At 41.4% G+C, this 21,664-nt stretch overlaps 2 protein-coding genes across 11 annotated transcripts in view; both read right to left on the reverse strand.

Annotated features, from left to right (window-relative positions):
* The window catches only part of XRN1 (5'-3' exoribonuclease 1), a 57,421-nt gene extending 56,278 nt beyond the window's left edge, over window positions 1-1,143 (reverse strand). For all 7 annotated transcript variants that reach the window (XM_044432767.1, XM_044432765.1, XM_044432768.1 and 4 more), the window contains exon 1: window positions 956-1,143. In XM_044432767.1, coding sequence (XP_044288702.1) covers window positions 956-1,030 — 75 coding nt within the window. In that variant the 5' untranslated portion in view covers window positions 1,031-1,143. The remainder of the gene's footprint in view (window positions 1-955) is intronic.
* Window positions 1,144-8,233: 7,090 nt separating this feature from the next.
* Window positions 8,234-21,664, reverse strand: part of ATR (ATR serine/threonine kinase) — a 64,813-nt gene continuing 51,382 nt past the window's right edge. For all 4 annotated transcript variants that reach the window (XM_044432786.1, XM_044432785.1, XM_044432787.1 and 1 more), the window contains 12 exons: window positions 20,651-20,793; window positions 19,900-19,997; window positions 18,097-18,329; window positions 17,430-17,564; window positions 16,164-16,364; window positions 15,714-15,857; window positions 14,766-14,916; window positions 13,374-13,530; window positions 12,799-12,952; window positions 12,093-12,244; window positions 10,216-10,321; window positions 8,234-8,661 (listed from right to left, as the gene is read on the reverse strand). In XM_044432786.1, coding sequence (XP_044288721.1) covers window positions 8,488-8,661; window positions 10,216-10,321; window positions 12,093-12,244; window positions 12,799-12,952; window positions 13,374-13,530; window positions 14,766-14,916; window positions 15,714-15,857; window positions 16,164-16,364; window positions 17,430-17,564; window positions 18,097-18,329; window positions 19,900-19,997; window positions 20,651-20,793 — 1,848 coding nt within the window. In that variant the 3' untranslated portion in view covers window positions 8,234-8,487. The remainder of the gene's footprint in view (window positions 8,662-10,215; window positions 10,322-12,092; window positions 12,245-12,798; window positions 12,953-13,373; window positions 13,531-14,765; window positions 14,917-15,713; window positions 15,858-16,163; window positions 16,365-17,429; window positions 17,565-18,096; window positions 18,330-19,899; window positions 19,998-20,650; window positions 20,794-21,664) is intronic.

Here is a 21,664-nt window from a genome sequence, read left to right on the forward strand (position 1 = left end):
CCTTCTTTTGGAGTGGTAGTTTCTTGACACTAATCCAGAGTAGCTATTCTACATCAGTCTAAGGTAGCAATCAGAACACAATCCTATGCACATTTAGCTTAAAAGAAAGAGTCATAAAAGTGGGAAATTCTGGATCACAAATCCATCAGCAGTCCAGATTTCCACCACCTTCACTCTATTCCCATTGGGTATATTCAAAATAAAGTGCACAACTTAACTGTGGTTTTAACGCTCTATCCTTCAACACTGATTTTATTAAAGATACCATGATAACAGTTAGTAGACATAACCTTTAACTCCTAGGGTAACGTGCGTGATTAACAAAGGGAACAAAACAGGAGTTCAAAATCCACAGCTGAGCAATACCTCTTCAAGAGCAGCCAAAATTCCAGAAAATGAGAAAACTTTTCATCAGGCTACGTGGCACAAAAGGCAAGGCATGGAAGGACATCTTTTACTGGGCCCTTTTCTAGTGCGATGGAAGGACACAGATCGCCCACATAACTTTACGTTGGGCAGAATAAATGAAGGCTAGCGCCACGCAGGTTTCAGGCGACTGCGGACGCGAGCACTTCCACTCCTCCTGCTCGCGGGGCGAGCAAGTGCTTCACACGGACGGGCCGAGCGGCGACGCCGCCCAGAGTTTCGGCGGGTGTCAATAAACGCTCACACAAGTGGCCGGCACGCGTACACGCACAACGCCGCCGCTTCAGCTCCAGCCGCATCCAGGCGGCAGGTCGAGGGACTCACTGCCCGCCGAGGGCCCTCGAGGGAGGAAGGACTGGCGTCCGCCGCGGTCCTCCGGGCGGACCTGCCCGGCGCGCCTGGCCACGCCAGCTGGGAAGCGGAGCGCCAGGTCGCCCCTCTCTTCCCCCGCGGATGTCTGGCGGCGGACCCCCACGGCCGATCCCCCACCGCGGAAGTGGGAGAGAAATCATCCGCAGCCATGTCTTACCTGATGCTCCTTCACTACCTGGCTGAGGCAGGGATACCGCTCCGAGACCCATCGGTAAAACTTCGGCACCCCCATGGCGTCTACTGCAGCTCCCCTCAAGCGCCAGCCCTGCCGAACTCAAGCAACCCACCCGCGCTACCTGCTCTGCCGGTCTGCCTGTCTGACCAAACACTTCCTTCTTCCAAAGGCCTGAGCCAGCCATAGAGTGATTCTCCCCAGAGCGCCCAACCGAGCGTCCAAGGATAAACAAGACGAGCCGCGAGCGCAGCACGCGCACCCTTCTGGAAGATGTGGGAACTGCAAGTGCTGTTGCCGATTAAACTCCCATCTGGCGGGGAAGCGTGTGGGGGTTATTTTCTGTGTTACAGAACTTGCACTGTTGGTTCACCCTTCTTCTCACACTTAGCTTGACTTGTGTATAATTAGCCCCAGCCATTCTGATTGGACCTTGCTCCCCGCAGTATAGTTTTAACACTCTTTTTCATACACACTCATGTAGGGAAGAATATGAAAGAAGTCGATCACATTAACATCCAGAGCATAGCCATTTCTGCAACATTCCAGTTTAACAATGTGCTTGCTTTTGGCAGGGGACCAGCAACTGAAGTGGGAGCAAGAAGGTGTTAACTTTCAAAGAGACTCCCCTGACTTTCACACCTTTCCCATTCTGTTAAAAGCTTTTCGTTTTGGAATTTATTTGGCATGGCCGTAGAATTCGGCTGTTGCAGGGCCTTACTGACGGAACAAGAAAGGGATCTTGGGGTAGTGGTGGACAGCTCAATGAAAATATCCCCCCCCCGCCCCCATGCTCAGCTGCTGTGAAGAAGGCAAACTGCATAGTAGGCATGATTAGGAAGAGAATATAAAATGAAACTGCCAAAATCTTACTTCCCATATAGAAACCTTTGGTGCAACTGCACATGCAAATATTGTGTTCAGTGCTGGTTGACTTACCTGAAAAAGGAAATTACAGAGTTGGAAACAGTACAGAGAAGGGCAATAAATATGATCAAGGGGTAGGAGCAGATTGGCTAGGAGGAGGGCTCCAAAGCTAGGACTGTTCAGCTTAGAAAAATGGTGAGAAAGGGAGACATGATGCAGGTGTTTAAAATAATACATGGTGTAGAGACAAGACATTTTTCTCCCTCTCCTGGAACACTCAAAAATCTAAAGAGAAGGGAAACAGAAGGCTGGAGCAATTCCCGTTTGAAAAGCAATTATGGCAACTGGGACTTTTCAGCTTAGAAAAAAGGCAAGTAAAAGGGAGACATGAGAGAGGTGTTTAAAATAATGCATGGTGTGGAGAAAGTGGAGAGGGAGACATTTTCTCCCTCTCCCATAACCCTAGAACCTGGGGTCATCTCATGAGGCTCACTGGTGGGAGGTTTAGGACACACAAATGGAAGAACTTCCTCACACATTGTATAGTTAAGCTATTGAATTTGCTGCCACAGAAAGTGGTGATGACTGTCAATTTATTTATTTATTTAAAACATTTCTATGCCACCCCCATCGCAACAAAGCCTCGGGGCAGCTCACAACATAATTATAAACATATAAATAATACTAAATGCAATAAAGATTAAAAAGCCCAGTAACATCTCGGCTAAGAATTTAAAATCCTATAAATATATAATAAATTAACAATTAAAATAAGATTTAAATAAAAAGGTCTTAGCCTGGCGCCAAAAAACAAATAACGACGGCACCAGGAGGACCTCTCTGGGGAGCGCATTCCATAGGTGGGGCGCCACCGCAGAGAAAGCCCTCCTTCGAGTACCTACCCTCCTAATTTCTTTCACGGAGGGTTCCCGGAGAAGGGCATCTGTTGCCGATCTCAAGGGGCGGGAGGTCATATATGGATGCAAGTGTTCCTTTAGATAACCAGGTCCCAAGTTGTTGAGGGCTTTATAGGTCATAACCAACACCTTGAATTGGGTCCGGACTTCAATCGGGAGCCAGTGAAGCTGAAGGAGAACTGGGGTTATATGAGAACAATGCCCAGTCCCCGTCAGCAACCTGGCAGCTCTATTCTGCTCCAATTGAAGTATCTGCACCATCTTATTTATTTATTTATTTAGAAAATTTCTATGCCGCTGCATTCGCCGAAGCCTCGGGGCAGCTCACAAATATATCAATTAAAATATTATACAATAAAAATATAAAACAAGTTAACAATATAAAATAAGTTGCCCCGGCTGAAGAATAAAATAAATAAATAGTATTAACAGTTAAAATGATGTTTGAATAAAAAGGTCTTCGCCTGGCGCCGAAAAACAAATAACGACGGCGCCAGGCGGCCCTCTCTGGGGAGCGCATTCCATAGATTTGGTGCCACTGCAGAAAAAGCCCTCCTCCGAGTACTTACCCTCCTAATTTCCTTCACGGAAGGTTCCCGGAGAAGGTCTCCCACAGATCTCAGGGGGCGGGTGGGCATATATGGACGTAAGCGCTCCTTCAGGTAACCAGGACCCAAGCCGTTAAGGGCTTTATAGGTCATCACCAACACCTTGAATTGGGCCCGGACTTCAATGGGAAGCCAGTGAAGCTGACGGAGGACTGGAGTCATGTGAACATAACGCCCAGTCCCCGTCAGCAGCCTGGCAGCTCTATTTTGAACCAATTGAAGTATCCGGACTGTCTTCAAGAGTAGCCCCACGTAGAGCGCGTTGCAGAAATCTAATCGGGAAGTCACCAACGCGTGTGTCACTGTTGCCAGGCAGTCGTACTCCAGGTAGGGGCGCAGCTGATGGATCAGCCGAAGCTGAAGGAAAACTCTCCTCACCACTGCTGTCACCTGAGCTTCCAATGAAAGCTCTGGGTCGAGGAGCACTCCCAAGCTGCGGACCCTGTCCCTAAGAGGGAGTGCAACCCCATTCAGGACTAGGTTCAATTCACCCTCACCGAAGCCTGAACCACCTACCAATAGGACCTCCGTCCTGTCTGGATTGAGCTTCAGTTTATTGGCCCTCATCCAGCCCATTACCTCGGGCAGGCACCAGTTCAGTACAGCCACTGCCTCACCTGGATTAGTGGAAAACGAGAGGTAGAGCTGGATATCATCAGCGTACTGATGATTCCGCAGCCCACACCTCCTAATGACCTCTCCCAGTGGTTTCATGTAGATGTTAAATAGCAAGGGGGACAAAATGGACCCCTGCGGAACTCCATGGCATAACTGCCATGGCGCAGAGCCATAGTCCCCCAGCACCACCTTCTGGAATTGGCCATTGAGATAGGAGCAGAGCCACCGCAACGCGGTGCCTCCAACTCCCAATCCCACTAGCCTATCCAGAAGGATACCATGATCGATGGTATCGAAAGCCGCTGAGAGGTGCAGGAGAACTAACAGGGACGCACTCCCCCTGTCTCTCTCCCTGCACAGGTCATCGTACAGGGCAACCAAGGCAGATTCAGTACCGTACCCGGGTCTGAAGCCGGACTGAAATGGGTCCAGATAATCAGTTTCATCCAAGAGTGCCTGGCGTTGTCTCGCCACCACCCACTCTAGCACCTTGCCCAAGAACGGGATGTTGGCCACCGGTCTATAATTGGCGGCCATCTCTGGATCCAGAGATGCCTTCTTTAGGACTGGCCGGACTACCACCTCCTTTAAAGGGGCAAGTACCTGGCCGTCTCTTAAAGAGACGTTGATCACCTCCAGGATCCAGGTCCCAATCCTGTCCTTGGCTTTCTTGAGTAGCCAAGATGGGCAGGGGTCCAGTAAGCAGGTGGTAGGATGTATTTGTCCAAGCACCTTGTCCACATCATCAGGCCACAGCAACTGAAATTCATCCATTAATTGTGGACTCGACGGCGTCATTGGCACCTCCCCAGTAGAATCTGATTCAATAGTAGAGTCAAGCTCGTGACGAATCTGAGTGATTTTCTCCCTGAAATGCTTGGCAAAGTCATCACAGCAGGCCTTTGAGGGTGGCATGGGATCTCTCTTTGGGCCCGGATGTACCAGCCCCTGCACCATCCGAAAGAGCTCTGCTGGACGGCATTGTGAGGAGGCAATGGAAACGGAGAAAAATTTCTTCTTCGCTGCCCTCACCACCACAGCATAGGCCCGATAGTGGGCTTTTAAGTGTGTTTGGTCAGATTCATCCCGTGATCTCCTCCACCTACGCTCTAGCCGTCTCCCAACCTGCTTCATCACCCGTAATTCATATGTGTACCAAGGAGATGAATGGGCTCTGCCAGGTGGGAGAGGACACTTGGGAGTGATCGTGTCAATAGCCCTGGTCATCTCCCCATTCCATAGTTCAACCAAGGCATCGACAGGAGCATCAATCTGGATGGTAATAAAAACAGAATGGATAGATTCATGGGGAAGGCTCTTTGTGGCTTGCTGGCTATGTGCTGTTTGAGCAGGGGTGTCATGCAGCAGTTGCTGAGTAGTTTGCACAGAAGGGAATCTTGCATCCATCCTGTATGAGGGATCCTGTAGACAGCTGGTTTGCCACTGTGTGCACAAAGTGCTAGGCTAGATGGACCTTTAGTCTGATCCAGCATGGTTTTTATGCTCTTATTCTTTTTTTTTAACAAATTCGTCAATTGAAAAAAAAATCTTCCTCTGCTGCTTTGTTTGAACTTGCCAGAATTTCAAAGTAAGGCTGCCTAAGCTTTCTTATTTTCACATCCATTTTCTTCCTGTAAGGTTTCTTCACTGTCCAGTTTTCACACCCCTGCATGGTGGTTGGGAACACAATATAATGCACAATCTTGCCTTTGGACTCCAGTGAAATATCCTTATATTTGATTATGTTTTCTATTTACTTCAACTGCTGCCCTTTCAAGTCTATCATCTTCTTTGAAATTCTTGGCTGCAGTTTCTATCTGAATTCATGACTGAGCCGAGGTATGTAAAATCTTTCACAATTTCAAATTCTTCATTGTTGACAGTAAAATTCTGTAATTCTTCTGTAGTCATGATTTTTGGTTTCTTAATATTCAGCTGCAGTCCTGCTTTTTTGCACTTTCTTCTTTAACTTTCATCAGGAGTTGTTTCAATTCATGAATGCTTTCTTTCAGTAGTACAGTGGCTTCTGCATATCTTAAATTACTGATGGTTCTTGTGCCAATTTTTACTCCTGCTTCCTCTCATCCTAATCCAGCGTTCCTTATGGTATGCTCAAAACAAAATACAGCCTTGTCTGACACCTTTGCCTAAAGGAAATGATTCTGTTTCACAAATTTCTGTCCTAACAGTAGCATCTGGGCCATGATACTAGTTACACATTAGGCCAGGGGTCTCAAACTCAACTTACCTGGGGGCCGCTGGAAGTAGAGCTTGGGTGAGGCTGGGCCGCATCAAGTATTCCACCACCACGGTGGTGGTGGGCCGCTCATCCCGTGGTCGGCCCTGGTGCCGCCAGTGCTTTGAAGGCCGCAGGGCCCCTCCCCTGTGCCCCGCCCGTCCCGGCAATTGGCCCGCGGGCCGCGAGTTTGAGACCCCTGCATTAGGCCAATCAAGTTCTGTGGCACACTGATTTCTTTCAGGACCATCCATAGCTCTTCATGATCCACAAAGTCAAAGGCAATGTTCTAGTCAATAAAGCATGAACTCTTCTGACATTCTTTGGTGTGGTCCAGTAGCCAATGTACATTTGCTACAAGATCTCTAGTTCCTCTTCCTTTTTGGAATCTAGTTTGAACATCAGGTATTTCTTGCTCCATGGAGGGTAATATTCTTGTTAAAACACCTTGAGCATCACTTTGCTTGCACGGGAAATTAGAGCAATGGTCCTATAGTTGCTGCACTCTTTTGCATTTTATATATTGAACATTTCTAGTCTGTGGGCCATTGTTTGTTTCCCATATTTGTTGGCATATCCTTTCTAAGATTTGGACAGATCTAGTCTCTGCAACTTGGAATAGTTCTGTTGGTATCCTATCTACTCTGGGTGCTTTGTTCTTTCAAAGTGCTTTTAGAGCTTATTTGCCTTCACATTCTAATACTGCCTGATATCTTTTATATTTTCTGTACAGTTCTGTATATTCTTTCCACCTTCTCTTTACTTTTTCCTGGTCATATAGTGTGCCCCCTTATTTTTACCATTTCTAATCTAGGTTTGAATTTTCCCATGATTTCTTGGATCTTCTGGAATAAGTATCTTGTTTTCTTCTATTTCTTTAACTGGCCATAGCAATAGTTCTTTTTGCCCATATGTGACAGTCTCTGAAAAGTTGCATTCTGTATTCTAATCCTATTTCTTTCAGCATTTGCTTCTTGCATATCTTTAGCAACTGTTAAGTATTCTTCTGTCATTCATCTAGGCTTTTTCGTTTGTTCTTGTTCCTATAGGAATAGTCTTTTTGCATTCTTCCTTTAAAATGTCTCTCATTGCAGTCTTCTGAGTTTTTTATTTCCAGAGTAAAACAATGTTTTTCTTATTGAAAATGCTACGTTCCAGTCCACTTAGTTTGCTCAAACCAAGTAGTGCAATGTTTAGCTGTTCCATTTCTTGCTTTATGGTTTCCAGTTTGCCTTGGTTCATACTTCTTACATTCCATATTCCAATTGTATGTGTTGTGCAGCATTAGACTTTCTTTAAAACTCCAAGTTCTTTAACAGGTTGAAGGAAGTAACTCAGTGATTGAAGAACAGAGAGGCAAACAACCAAGCCATGAAGCCTGTCTGAAGGAATGTGGAGGGGAGAAAAAGATAATTGACTCGAAAGTTTGCTACTTCCTATCTCATCCTCCCAGTAGTTTTATGAGATAGGGGGTCACAGGGCAAGGTGAAGTTTGAGAGGAGTAAACTAGTGAACTTGTAGTTATAAGCACGCAGGTGTAATAGATTGATGAATATTAACTCACACACCTTGAATAGACAATGGGCTAATCATAATGCACATGTGATGTATGTAGTGGGATGAGATAGGAGATATGTAGTAGGTGGATGGAAAAACTGTAACCTCCTAGCACCTTACCCAATGAGGGGAAAGGGGAGGACTGTGGCAGATGGGTTGAGGGGTAAAAGGAGCTGTTTTGGGTGTTTGTACTTTGGAGAGACGCTGACAGGCTCTCCACATCTATTGCAATAAATGAAGAAATTGCCACGCTCTGTTGGTAGTTTTGGTTATTTAACTTGAGGAAAGTATTTTCGCAGCTTTTTGCATAACCAGGTTATCTGCATTGTGGCCCACATTTGAAATTAATCTTATTTATATCTAATGATTAAGAAGCACTAACTGAAGCAGCAATGCCAGTAGTGAACTTTTCACTATCATTTTAAGATATGAAGGATTTTAAATACAAAAAACAGAAATATAGTGCACCAAGCAGCTCATATGCTTTATTCAAATATTAAAACAAATGTGTTAATTCAAATATTGATATAAAATGACTTTTCAAATATACAAGTGAAAATGCTATAAACAAAGGCACGGACATCTGAAGGCCCACATTGGCAGAAATTGTGAAAGCAAAAACCGTAGGAACTGTTAAAATAGTTTTTTTCCCCAAAATGCAACATTTTTTAAAAAAAAATCAGTTATAGAAGGTAATCTACAAATGGTGACATTTCACAAATACGGAGCCCAGCCAAGGTACATCTGGCACAGCAAATTCTCATCAGTTGCATCTTGAATAAGATGGTGAACATGTCCTTCAATTGACAAAGGTAGGCCCTTCACTCTATTCCGGTTTTTAATAACACCTTGCAGTCGCTGTTCTATATCCAGGACATGGGTTTTGGCCTGAAAGAAACAATTAATAGTTGAGATGACATTAATATATTAAAAGTAATAGGAACATATGCAAACGTATATACATAAGATGTGGCAGACTAGTTGATCAGAACTTGAAGAGGTACAAACAACCCACACTGAGCCTGAGCATCTGTTGTGTGCACTGTGAATTGTTCACATAATAACAAGATGTTGTGAGTTGAGTTCTCCTTCCAAGCAGTAAGTCTCACCAATGTTTCTTTGCCAAATGTCTTTATTTCACATGTAAGTCTCTGTGCATATACAAAGTGAAATGCTGAACCCTCTCTGGAATTCTTCACTCAAAGCTGTCCTTATGAATCCTTCTACATCTGTGCCTGGAGGGATGAGTGCTGTGGAAATGGGCATGCCTGCACTCTTCCCTTACAGATCCCACTTGGGCCACCCTACAACTGTGGTGATGGACTATTGGGTCCATTTCCTCAGGAGGCTGGATTTCCATATCTGATAGACTCCCCATTTCTAAATCCCCCCACCCCCAGATGTTGTTGCTGTTCCCTGTTTGTTCCCACAGGCAGGTTGACTGGTTCCTCGGCTGCCCCTGAACTAATTTCTCCCATAACAGGCACACGCAGGTACCCAGGGCCTTGGACTGCAGCTGGAACTGGATCCTTTTCAACAATCATCTCATTATCAGAGTCTGAACTGTCAGTCCTGCTGGGATAGGCCAACCCACACATCTCAGTCTCAGACTCTTGAGCTTTCAGTCCAGCCAAAACTGCAAGCCTCTTGTTCATGCCCCCTGAAGTATGCCAGAACGTGCATGCACAAATCCACTGTGGCATATTGCTTGGGTGAGTTGGTGTGATGCTTGAATGTGCTCGTTGGTTTGCTTAGGATGGTTCATTGTGATATCTGAACTGGGCAGTGCAGCTTGTGCTTGACTTGCTGGAGAGGGCTACAGAACCACCTGACGATATCAATAAAAAGCCCAGTTGATCCTTACTGATATCCCCTCTCTATTCTGTCTTGAAATAATGCTAGTCAATATACTCCTTCACCTCCCCTTTAGGTCAAAATGTGTTTGGTATTGGTTATATTTAATAGAATTATTGCATAATAAACTGCTCAGAGCCTATGGGAATGGGGCTCTATATAAAATCAAATAAAAATACGAAATAATATTGTAACACTTTTTATAACTGAATACTGAAGCTTGCATAGATAAAGTCATTTATTAGATCTATTGGAGATTATTTATATTTTATCAGTTAGTTTATCCCAACTTGTTTGCTGCTCTGTATTTGTGTTGGATTATATTTTCTTGTTTGTTTGTTTTTACCTCTCAAGATAGCAACATGCTTTTTTTACCTTCAGGAGATTTAATTTACACCAAAGTACCTACACATGCACACTTTTGGGTTATTTACGCAAATTCAATGTAATGAATTAGTTAAATGAACTTCCAGGGGGTTGCATGCTAATTTGCTTAAATGTAGTATGTGCTCTTATGCACAGATGTTTAGGTCCAGGAACTGAATATCTGACAAACAATGGGATCTCTCTCCTGTCCTGTGCCCTTACCTTTTCATTGACAATTTCTCCAGTTTCATTCACCAGGGTTTTTGTATTGCCTCTCACTGGCTTACTCCACTCCACAAGAGGATCATGAAGAAAAGTCTTCAAAACACTAGATAAGATACAAAGAAATGGAAGTTAATTTGAGAAAAAATTAGTTGCAATTAGAGAGTTGAGATAGAAAAGACAAATTATTTTAAAATAGACCTACTTAGCTTCAGCAGCAGAACTGTGCCAGGTACAAATCATTATCTCAAGCTGATCACATCTGAATTAAGATTCAGGCATGCCATTCTATTTTTTGCCTTCAGAATCAGGCAACACTACCCATTCAGTTCAATGTGACCTAATTCTAGACAAATTTGTACTGGGTTGCAGCCTTAAACAGGAGGTAGTGAGGGTCTGGGAGCCATGAGAGAAATTCTGGGCATATCCTCCTTTTCACTGCATGCAACTTCCCCTCCCCCTGCAATCAGACAAGCTGTCTTCGGGTTGGAGCATCCTGGAAAACACTGTAAATTGTGGCATGAGGTCAAAGAACCCTCACACAAACCATGATTAGAAGTACAATTTGGTGCCCGTGTGCACCATGGCTTGTGCCTTATTATCTGAATCCAGTCATCGGGGAGGTTCACATGTCACACTAAGTCACCCACCACATAAGCCATGGTGGGTGGGTCCTTGTGTGAACAAGCCACTGTGTGCCCACCAGATTATTGGGTTCATTGTGGGTTGTTCGCCCTCTCCTTTCCTTTCTGTCCTCCAAAAGGTATCCCAGGAGACTTGGTGGGTGAAGGCCCCATTGTCTCCTCTCCCCACTGTGAACATGAGCACTCTTTTGCTTCTTTCTACCTCTTTATTCCTTCTTTTAAGGAAACAGCATTCTCTGAATTAATGGTCAATCCAAAGAGCCCAAACAGAACATTAGAGGGGCTGTCCCCTTATTTTTGGTCACCTATCTGCTGATTTGACAGCTGTCAAGGTAAAGCAAAGTATAAAAAACCTTATTTGGAACTTCTCCAGACTTGACAACTGCTGCACTTTGATGGTTTCCTACTTTTAGACCAATGGAATTGAGCACTTTTGTAGTTGCACAATTCCTGCTAAAAATATAATTGAAAAGGTTATGATATAATTTGTGCAGGTTTTGGCTGTCATTTTTTCTTTTTCTTTTTAAAGGTGGCCAATCAGCATCATTCCCACTGGGGCTGCCAGGGGCTTCCACTGGCAATGGCATTAAAAAGAGAACCGAGTGTTTTTTTGCTGCTCTTGCTCAGTGCCTCATTCACTGCTTTACACAACTCACAGTAGGAATGCTCACCAAGATTGGGAAATATGGCAACCTATTGCAGTTTAAATAACGGACTCATGGGTTCTCTTAGAAAAACAAGCCACTATGTGGGAAATAATCTGGGCTCACATGACACAATAACTCAATGTGGCTAGTCATTCAGAATGGATTGCCACTGTTGTGAGAACCAGGTAATTTGATTCAAAGGTGGGTGCAGAGGCAGAAGAAAATAACAAACTGCAATGACACCTATTCATTATTAAAACTATATTTCATGAAGTGTGGTATGACTGCAACAATCCCAATTTCAGAGTTCCTTTCTTATGCTAAGTTAGAACCTTAAGGAATCAAACTTAATTATTTTCCCCATGTTCATCACCAAGGTCCAGTATGTACCCAACTACTGTTCTATTGCAGTGATGTCATCAGTGTGTTGAGCTACTTCTATACCTAGTGATTGCACCTCTACGTACTGTAGTGTTAGCATTTTTCACTAGGTAAGGAATTTGCAGTGGTTTAGAAGAGCTGTATTGTAAAGCTGAATAATATATAAAATTCCCACATAAACAAACTTCGAGATAAAGGTTGATACCTCATTAGTGGCTCTCTTTGGTCACGCATAAGTCTAAGTGTAACTTCGCAAGCTCTTCGAAAGAGACCTTCTGTCCCCATTGGACCCATCCCATTGACCATGTTATGAGTAAGACGAAATGGAACAATCTCCGGAAAATCAAAAGTTTCTCCCTTCAAATAAATAAGTAAGTAAAGGTTTCGTTATGGAATTTCATAATATTTTGGTTCCTTCATAGTGGAAATTAATAAACTTTTGTATAAATGTACTTTTGTTATTTAAACAAAGCTTAACCAAACGACAGTGCTATAAAAAGAGCAACCTGTTATATTACAATTAATAATAGCTGTTTTGAAGAATGATGTATTTAGTATGTTTTTTCTGAACTACCTTTACATAAAGATATATTTGCATACAATATATATAAAAGCAGTTTAACCATAATGTGACAGTGATTTTTGCTAACAATTCATTTGTCTCCACATGCCAAAAGGAAAAGAAAAAGTGTTTGCAAAGGCTGAACGTTGAGCTTTTATTGAAAAATTAAAAGAATGCTTTAAATAGGCACCATTTTAGCACCTTCACAATTTCAAATGTCATTATTTAGGTTATCAAACATTCAACAGCAAACACAATATTTGCATGAGTTCTTTTAAAGAAGCTAATATAATTTGAAAATGATTTTAATTAAAAGAAGAGATAATAAGATAAACATCTAGCTTCTCACCTTATTAAACAGACAGTTGAAATCCACATGCACACAATCACCTGTTAAGGAATCAAACAGGATATTTTCCCCATGGCGGTCTCCAAGGCCCAGTATGTATCCAACCATTGACATTACAGCAGTGGAACGACAATATGCTGATCTGCTGCTGTACCTAGAAAAAAAATACAATTGGCTTCTAAATTCACCTCTGAAACAACTTTAAGGGAAATTTAAGTTTCTGCATATAAGTAAAAACCTGCACAATTCATTCTCCAAGTCAAAAAGGCCCCTCAAGGTATCTGTGTTCACCATAGGAAAAGATCCAAAATCTTTATTAATGTAATACCTTCATCAAGCCAACCAATCTTTTTTTTAAGATCACAAAAACTGTGCAAGCTTCTGAAACCTACAGATCGCTACATATTACAAAAAATGGGTTTGGCTGGGAAGGAGGAAAGGATTTTGGCATAATGATAATAGATGCTTTGTCTTCATAGTTTTTGTTACATTAAATTGAATTTTCTTTTAAACATTGGACATTGCAGCAATGTAATTACCACATCATGTGGCAAACAAAACAAACAAGAACTGACCATGAAGTAGGATCAGGGAATGTTCTCAGAAACCATTCATGAAAAATTGGAGGGTGGCGGGGAAGTAAAGTTTCTTTGTAAACTTTCAGCTTCTCTGGTAAAGGTGTCATCTTTGGAAGCATATATTGCCGCAGTTCATTCCCAGTCATGTAAATGCCTATAAGAGAAGAATCAATTATACATTACACTAGTCCCTACTATCAAACAAGTCTGGTTTGGATAGGAAATTAGGGAAATAGCATTTATTTACACCATGGTGACTTGTTCTGAATGTACAAGACCAGTTCATATTATGCTTGGGGGTGGGGGAGCTCTTTGAGCCATCTTTGTCACTTGGAGCCCAGTTGGCTTCAGTGACTCAGAGTTTGACTAGTGGCCTAGTTGTACCTGTGTCCGGACAGAGACAGCATGCTGTCAGTAATCTATGCTCTGGTAATCTCTAAACTAGATTACTGTAATGTGTTCTATGTGAGCTACCCTTGCAGACTGCCAGGAAGCTGCAGCTTGTGCAAAATGCAGAGATCAGACTAATAATAAGAACCAGGAAGTCTGAGCAAATAACACCAATTCCAGCCTGCTTGAACTGGCTATCTGCTTATGAGCCCAATTCAAGGTGCTCATTTTAACCTATAAAGCCCTATATGGCTTGGGACCACAATACTTGACAGAATGCCTCTCCCAGCCACAATGTATCTGAACACTACAATCAAGCCCTGGAGCCTGCCTCTGACTGCCACCTTCAAGGGAGGCTCAGCTGGTGGCAACAAGAAGTACCTTTCCAGCACTGGCCCCTCATTTTTGGAACAAGCTCCCACTGAGGGCCACCAGGCACCAATCTCACTATTAATTTAATGGGGCTTTTCAGTTGTTTAATCAGGTTTTATCATGTTTCAAGTTATTGGAACTTTATATGTGTTTTAAATGTGGGTTTTATTTTTATATGGCAAATTTCCCCCCCCAGTGCCTTTGTAATGTGGTGTATTTTACCCTGTATTTTAATGGATTGTTGTGAACTGTCTGGAGTGCTTTGGCTATGGGGTAGTATGGAAGTTAAATAAATAATTTTTAATAAGTAAACAATAATTTAAAAATAAGCTAGCACTATAGAGCTAAGGGAGTCAGTCATTACTGGTTTAATGTACTAACCATCACTGCTTCTACAGTGGCATGCAAGAAGCAACTGGACAGTCATCTGAGAGTCCTCTGTCCCCTTCCAATTCTATTCTCCTGTGATTCTATGAAGCCTAGCAAGGGATACAAAATGCTGCACTCTGAAGGGTTTCACAACATCCCACTTTCCTGTTCCATATCTTCTGTTCTCACCCACACACAACTTTCTCCATTTAGAACATGTTTTCTTTTAAAAAATAAATTTAACAGGATTTTTCTTACCTTTCTCCTTATATAATTTGTTCAGGATGTTTCTTAAGCCAGCAGTGTTATTCACCCATTCAATTATTCCACATTCCTCATTCAGAGGAATAACAGCATAGGTCCGGATGCGTAGTTCTCTCCTTCGTGATTCTGCATCTTTTCTTAAGCACTATGAGAAAAACACATCACCAGACATAAGACTATTATAATTTAATTCCTCTATCAATTTTCTCCCTCATACAAATTGAAGTTCAGCCTTGAATTTCTACAGACTGAGTACATAATACACACCTTGCTCTCTTCATTTTTTAGGAAAGGGATCTCTTATAGAGAAAATAGAGTTAAAGAGACAGAAGCTGTGATCCATAATCCATTCTTATTATTACCATTGTTGTTGTCCTTCTTCCTATTGTTATTACCACTCCCACCCCCACCAAAAAGTACTTATATATTACTTTCCTGTCTACCAAGGTCTTCAAAGATAGATAGAAAGATATATAGAGAGATATGACACATTCTTCAAAACCAGCCTAAAAGGAGTATTAATATACATCACAGGTACAGGGAAACACTGCCTGTTTTACTGCCTGTCTAAAACTGAATAAAGATGAAGCCAACTTGATCTTACTAGGAAAGAAGTTCTATGGTCAGGATGCTAATTACAGAAGAGGTCTTGCCTCAGGTACCCACCAGTCTAGTTTCTCTTAGCCGAGGGACATAGAACAAGAGAGGCCATGTGGGCTCCTTTAATGTGTAAAGCCTCATGTGGGACTTTAAAGAACCAAACTGCAATTCCCATGTTATGAAACTTAGCTGAGCTGCTGTTTGGAGCCAACAACCCTTGATTTAAATAACCCATGGGTTTTTACAATGTCTGAACTGAGCCATACAAACACCCTGTAAGGATGAAAGGGTTTAGTGGACTCCCAACATCCAGAATTTCAACAAACAGAAGAGTGAAGGAACCTTATTTATTAGGGAGTTGAACTCCATAAGTCGACAGTCTTTCCTTAGGTCATCTTTTGGCTTGCACATCATAATATAGGACTTTCCATCAGAACCTTTTAAGGTAATCTTCTTTGGTTTTTGAAGAGATGGAAGAATTTCAACCTAGAGGAAGAGACAGGAACAAGTACTTTTTTTACTCTTTTTAATACATACTTGCATCCCTTTGTGTGTTTACAACAAATTTACAACAAATCCATACAATCTCAAAACTCGACATCAAGGGTTTATAATGTTATACAAAAAGCTCCTCAAAGATTTAGCTTGTGCCCTTCTCCACTTTTAAAATACTTATTTTTCCTTTATTAATTCACTTCTGCAGGCAAACAAATAAACCTTATGTTCGACAGCAAAATTGTGGGTCAATATGTAAAGGTGTAACATGTTGAGTAAGAACCAATAGATACTAACTGTGTCACCAAAGCCAGCAATATAAGCCCAACATCCAGGAAAGGGATCATGGTTGGAATGTGTGCCAGGAACCGAAGGAAGAGTTGGTATCATTAGAGACTGAAGAGGAATAAGGATCTCACTAAAGGTCTGCTCTTCTACCAGCTTCTTGAGACTTTTGAAATGAATACCCATGCTTAATGTGGAGGAGTTTCCATCTACCTGGAAAAATATATGAAATACTATGAAACAACAATAAAAAAAATTTAGACGGACTGAGCTTCAGCCTACAATATAAATTCAGGGTATCAGAGATAGTCTGAATTTAATAAGAAAATTGAAGGTATGCTTCTGGGAAAAAATCTGAGTTAGAACCATATAGCATATCTTTTCACTGACTTCTTAATACCAACATGTGCCACATGCTGGTATTAGCACCTGTTTCATGTTTCTTTGTAAAGAAAAGGTGTCCTGTCTGGGGAATGGGGAAATATTTAAGACAATCCACCTTCCCCACTTGTAGTCTGTTTGAAGGATGGGTGATACTAGAGGATACAGGTGAGGAGGTGGTGGTGGGGGGGGGGAATTGACTGAAACTGCTCTTCTCCATGTTCTGATAACTGATGCCTGTGGCCAATACAGCACACTAGTTGGTTATCACTGCAAGAGTCTGAAAAGGTTACCACTGAAAATCCTTGTCATATTTTGATGGACCTATTTTTGCTGGGTTAAATCTACAGGAAGTCAATCATGCCATAGTTTGATTGAAATCAATGGGACCTAAGGCAGTAATTGCTAATTTGACCCATTGAGTTCAATGCGAGTAAAATGTGACTAAGTTAGTCTGGATCCAACACTTCTGCCTTGGTCATTTAAACCACAACAAGACACAGTGCCTGCTCCTGGGTGTCAGGTTGCCTATTCAGGCCCTTGCTGCAGCATCCTTCTCTAAAACCAGGAAAGAGTGACTATTTGAGGGTTAAATGACACTTAAATAACCCTCAAATAATCCACGGGCTTGTGTAGATTTATTTGAGGATTGTTTAACCTTCAAACCATCCTGCTGCTCAGACTTAGACACAACAAACCATGGCAACCCCAAGCCAGGTGTCACATATTGGAAATGGCTGCCTGCTGTACAACCATCAGCCCATACAGTGATTGTTTATTATCCCAATTAACAAATAGATATTTAAGAGAGAAGAACACAATAGAATTGATACTTTGCTTCCATAAATTTGGTGCCAAACAAGAAAAGTAAGAGCTTTTACATAGTACAAAAATTACCACTTTGTTACACAGCTCTAGCAGTTTATCTGTGAGACGAGCTGCATCTCCAATAAACTTTCCCAAAGATGCCTTCATATGAATGGCTTTGTTGAAGATTTCCTTGCATCTGTTTACACGCATTGGATAGGAAGACTGCAAACAAATAAACAATCAAGTTATTTATAGCTTATCCATAAAGCCTTTCAGAATCAAAATTTCCAGAACACTTTACTGTTCTAAAAATCAACAGCAAAGGAATATGGGCAGTAAATGAATAGGAAAGTGGAGATAAGATGGGGTCTGCTATGAAGGACTCTGGAATACTGGTTGGACGACCAAGGGGGAAAACAAGCCAGCATAAGCTCAATCATCTGTTCGGTATACTGTGGATTGTTCCTGAACAAGCCACGCTGTGTCATCTATTCAAAGAATGCTTAGCAGGTTGTGAAAATGAGTACTGTTATATTATTAGGGGATGTTATGTCATTCTTGACCATCTCCCTGACCCAATTACCTTGGATGCAAATAAAACCTGCTGTATATATTATACATTTCAAATAAGTGGGCAGGTCCACATGTGCAAAATTATTTGTGCTTATAACTTAGATCTGAATTGTGTGTGTTTTCTTCTGAAGGGAAAAACAAGCCAGCTAAAAGGGAAATGCTAATATATCTGTGACATTACCTTAGATACAGCAGTCATCATCCACATAGCTTGTTGAGGATAGGCTACAAAAACCTTGGCAATGACTTCCATGAGAACCGCAAAGACTTCATCATGGGAGTGGCAGATACGGGAGATCAACTGAGAGAAAGCTGTCAGAAACTGGTAAGGCGCCAATAGCTGCGCATGCTCTGCAATTGCCTTGTTGATTTTAGCCAAGTCATTTTTCATTTGTACACGATCATGGCGACTAGCTAGACAACACAATGCACAACAAGAACATCTTATTTCACTGAAGTATGAAAAGCACTCCTGTGCATAATTCTAAAGCAATGGAACTCCAGACAAATTTTCATTGGCTGTTAGGTTTTTTTTTAAAGTACAGGGTCATTGTCAGCTTGCTTCTGGCCTCTCCAGGGTCCAACTTTTATAAAGGAGCACCAATTTCTGTACTCTAAAGTTCTGGAAGTAGCAAGAAGTCAGCTTCTCATGTTGCCCTAACTTTATATACTTAAACACAGGTCAACTTGTTTTTAATATTATTTGCAGAAAAACTTCCCTGGGATAGCAAAATTAGCAAACATGATGTCAGGGGCTTGTCATTCCAAAATTTTAATCCCATCTGAATACAAACGATAAGGTATAAAATTATCTGTTTTTATATGTGTTTTTTCTCCAGAATTTGAATAAAGTTCCAGAAAACCATCTACTTTTCTACTTTGCCAACTAACAAGAACACAATTTGTATTGATGTGGTTTCTGGTGGGAATGTAGTATGCTTCAGTCGTCCCTCATTGGTAAAGCATCCCTGAAGATCTTGTGGTCACGACACATTTTCATAATCTCTTCCAACCGGAGAATTAGTTAACAGCTTGATTCTAATCACACTACAGCATTCTTTATACCATGATAATATCTGAACAGAGAAATGGTTGTAATGTTTTCATTTGCTCAGACCAATTTAGTGTCTGCAATTCAGCCAAACCACTGAAGTGCTATTCAAGTAGGTGAAAGGTTAAATAAGACAGATCTATATTAATTTTACAGGAATATTTTTCTTTGCATATACCAATAGATGAATACTTTAGGAGGCAGCATATAGCCATTAAGACTAGTAGTTTTTGATAGTTTGAAACCTCCATGAATTTGTTCAATTGCCCTTTAAAGCTATTCAGATTGGTGGCCATTACTTCCAGTGATAGTTTTGGCTCACTAAAGTATCTGTAATGCACACATTCTGATTGTGAGGTTTTTATATAAAAACCAACAACCTCTTTCCAGGGCTAAGTCAGGTCTATTAGCTTCATATTCTAGGCCATCCTTCTCCAAGTTGGTGCCCTCCAAGCATATTGAACTACAGTTCCCATTGGCCATGCTGAATGAGATTTATGGTATTTATACTCCAGCATATCTGGAAAGTGCCAGGTTGAAAAATGAGGTTCTGGGCAGATCAAGGGACATCCCATTCCTCTGTAAAGCCATTGTCAGAATCATTCAAAGTGGCACTTTATTCTGTCACTATTAAAGAAGTATCTATCCAAAGATACCCATCACAAAACAGAAGCAAACTAGGAATCTAGCAGGCGTGGAAGATTGATTAAGCAAAAAAGTAAACATTTAGACCCAATGTGTTTGAACACTTCTGTAGAAGAAAATCAAACTTCTGGGTAATTTCTAGACAAAAGTAACTCTGAAAGGGACTATTTCTATGGTAATTTTAACATTTTAGTTTTCTCTAGAGATTATCCTAGACATACAGTCCCCTGCTCCCACAAGGAAAAGTCCAATACAGAAAACTTAAGTATTTACTTTTGAATGCCCTACCTTTGTCACAATCAAATGCTTTTGCTCCAAAGTCAAGCCACAAAGATAGCATTCTTGGCATCGACTGATAGATGAACTGGTTTCCAAAATGTAAAGATCTGAAATTAAAATACTTACTTGTAAGGCATCTATTTTACATACTTTCAGCTTTTTATTGCTGTAATTGATGTAATTTTATTACACAATATATTAGGATTTTAAAATTACATCTTGTATTCTACCCTGGTATCATAAGATGAAGGGCAATATACAAATAGCTTTAATAAACACTCATAATAATAATTATAAATTCACAATATCCTAAGTATCTTCTGCAAACTAAAGGATTTCTTCCATCCATGGAAGGTTTTCGATCTATCAAAGGATCTTGCTGGCACAAGGGTAGGAGAAGGTAAATTTTGCCAATATTCCCTTGTCTGTCATTGTTTTTAAAGATCCCTTCAACTCATTGTGGCAGATTTTTAGAAGACACAGGAAGCTTTAGGGAGACAGCTTTCAAACTGTTGTACAAAAATGAATCGGGGTGGGGAACCTGTGGCCCTCCAGATGTTGTTAAGCTACAATACTGATGTTCCCTACTACTGGCCAAGCTGGCTGGCATGAATAGCAGCTGGGATCCAGTACCAGGAAAGCCAAAGTCCCCCCTCCCCCTTTTGTTAAATGAGAACAATTCCAGTCATCCAGAATATCCTTGTATATAGTAACATACACAGACATGTGCACTATTGGAACAACAATTCTGCCTTCTGACCTTCCAAAGTGAATAACTATATATTTAATCAGGTCCCCTTGTTTTTCCATCTTGTTTTCTGTTACTGTAGGCATCACTTTATCATAGTATTTAGCTAGGTAGAAATGTCCATTTTCCCATTCTGGCAAGCAAACAGTGACATCCTGGGAAAAATTGGAAAATATTTCATTTGTTATCATTGAAACAACATTCTTTAAACCTAATAGGCAAACTCTGAATAATATACAAATGGAAAAACAACAATGCAACCTCTACAACTATTGAGAGCTAAGGCTGCAGACTCTCTACATACTTATCCTTGGCTATGTCTTTTGATATATTTCTGAGCATTTTGTTTTTATAAGGCATTTATAAGCTGTGCTTTAGCATGATGGCCCCATAAGAGTAATAAAACACCAAACAGCAACATGTAAGGAATCCACAGGAAAAACGCTTATACGGACAGTTGTTACTTAGTATATGAGCTTATTAGCCATTTGGAGATTAATTAAAGGCAGCCTTAAAGAGTGTTTTTCTTAAATGGAAAGGCACAACTCCAAAGCTGAGGAGCCACCACAGAGAAGGTCTTGTCCCATGTCCTTGATAATTTATATGATCCTACAGGTGAGTCACACAGGGAAGGTCTCAGAAACAGGTCTAGACATGTAATCAACATCACAGAGGTGAAAGTGATCTTGTATGTAATCTGTTCCCTAACATTTTAAGGCTTTGCATGCTGATAACAGCATCCTCAATTGGACTTGGAATTGCACAGGCAGCAAATGAAGCTGATGGAAAATTGGTATAGTATGTTTGGACTATATGCAGTTTGGACTATATGACCCACAATAGCTGCATTTTGCTTTACCTGAAGCTCCTAACCCCCTTTCAGAAACAATCCTATGCAAAGTGCATTACCGTCATCTTGAGATGACAAGTACATAGATAGCTGAGGAAAAACCTGGCACACAAGGGGGATGACAGTGAGTCCACTGTCACCAACTGGGCTTCCTCGGAAAGCAATGAGTGCAGAAA

This window comes from Varanus komodoensis, unplaced genomic scaffold (assembly GCF_004798865.1).
Source record: "Varanus komodoensis strain SLA01 unplaced genomic scaffold, ASM479886v1 scaffold25, whole genome shotgun sequence".
Classification (NCBI taxonomy): Eukaryota; Metazoa; Chordata; class Lepidosauria; order Squamata; family Varanidae; genus Varanus; species Varanus komodoensis.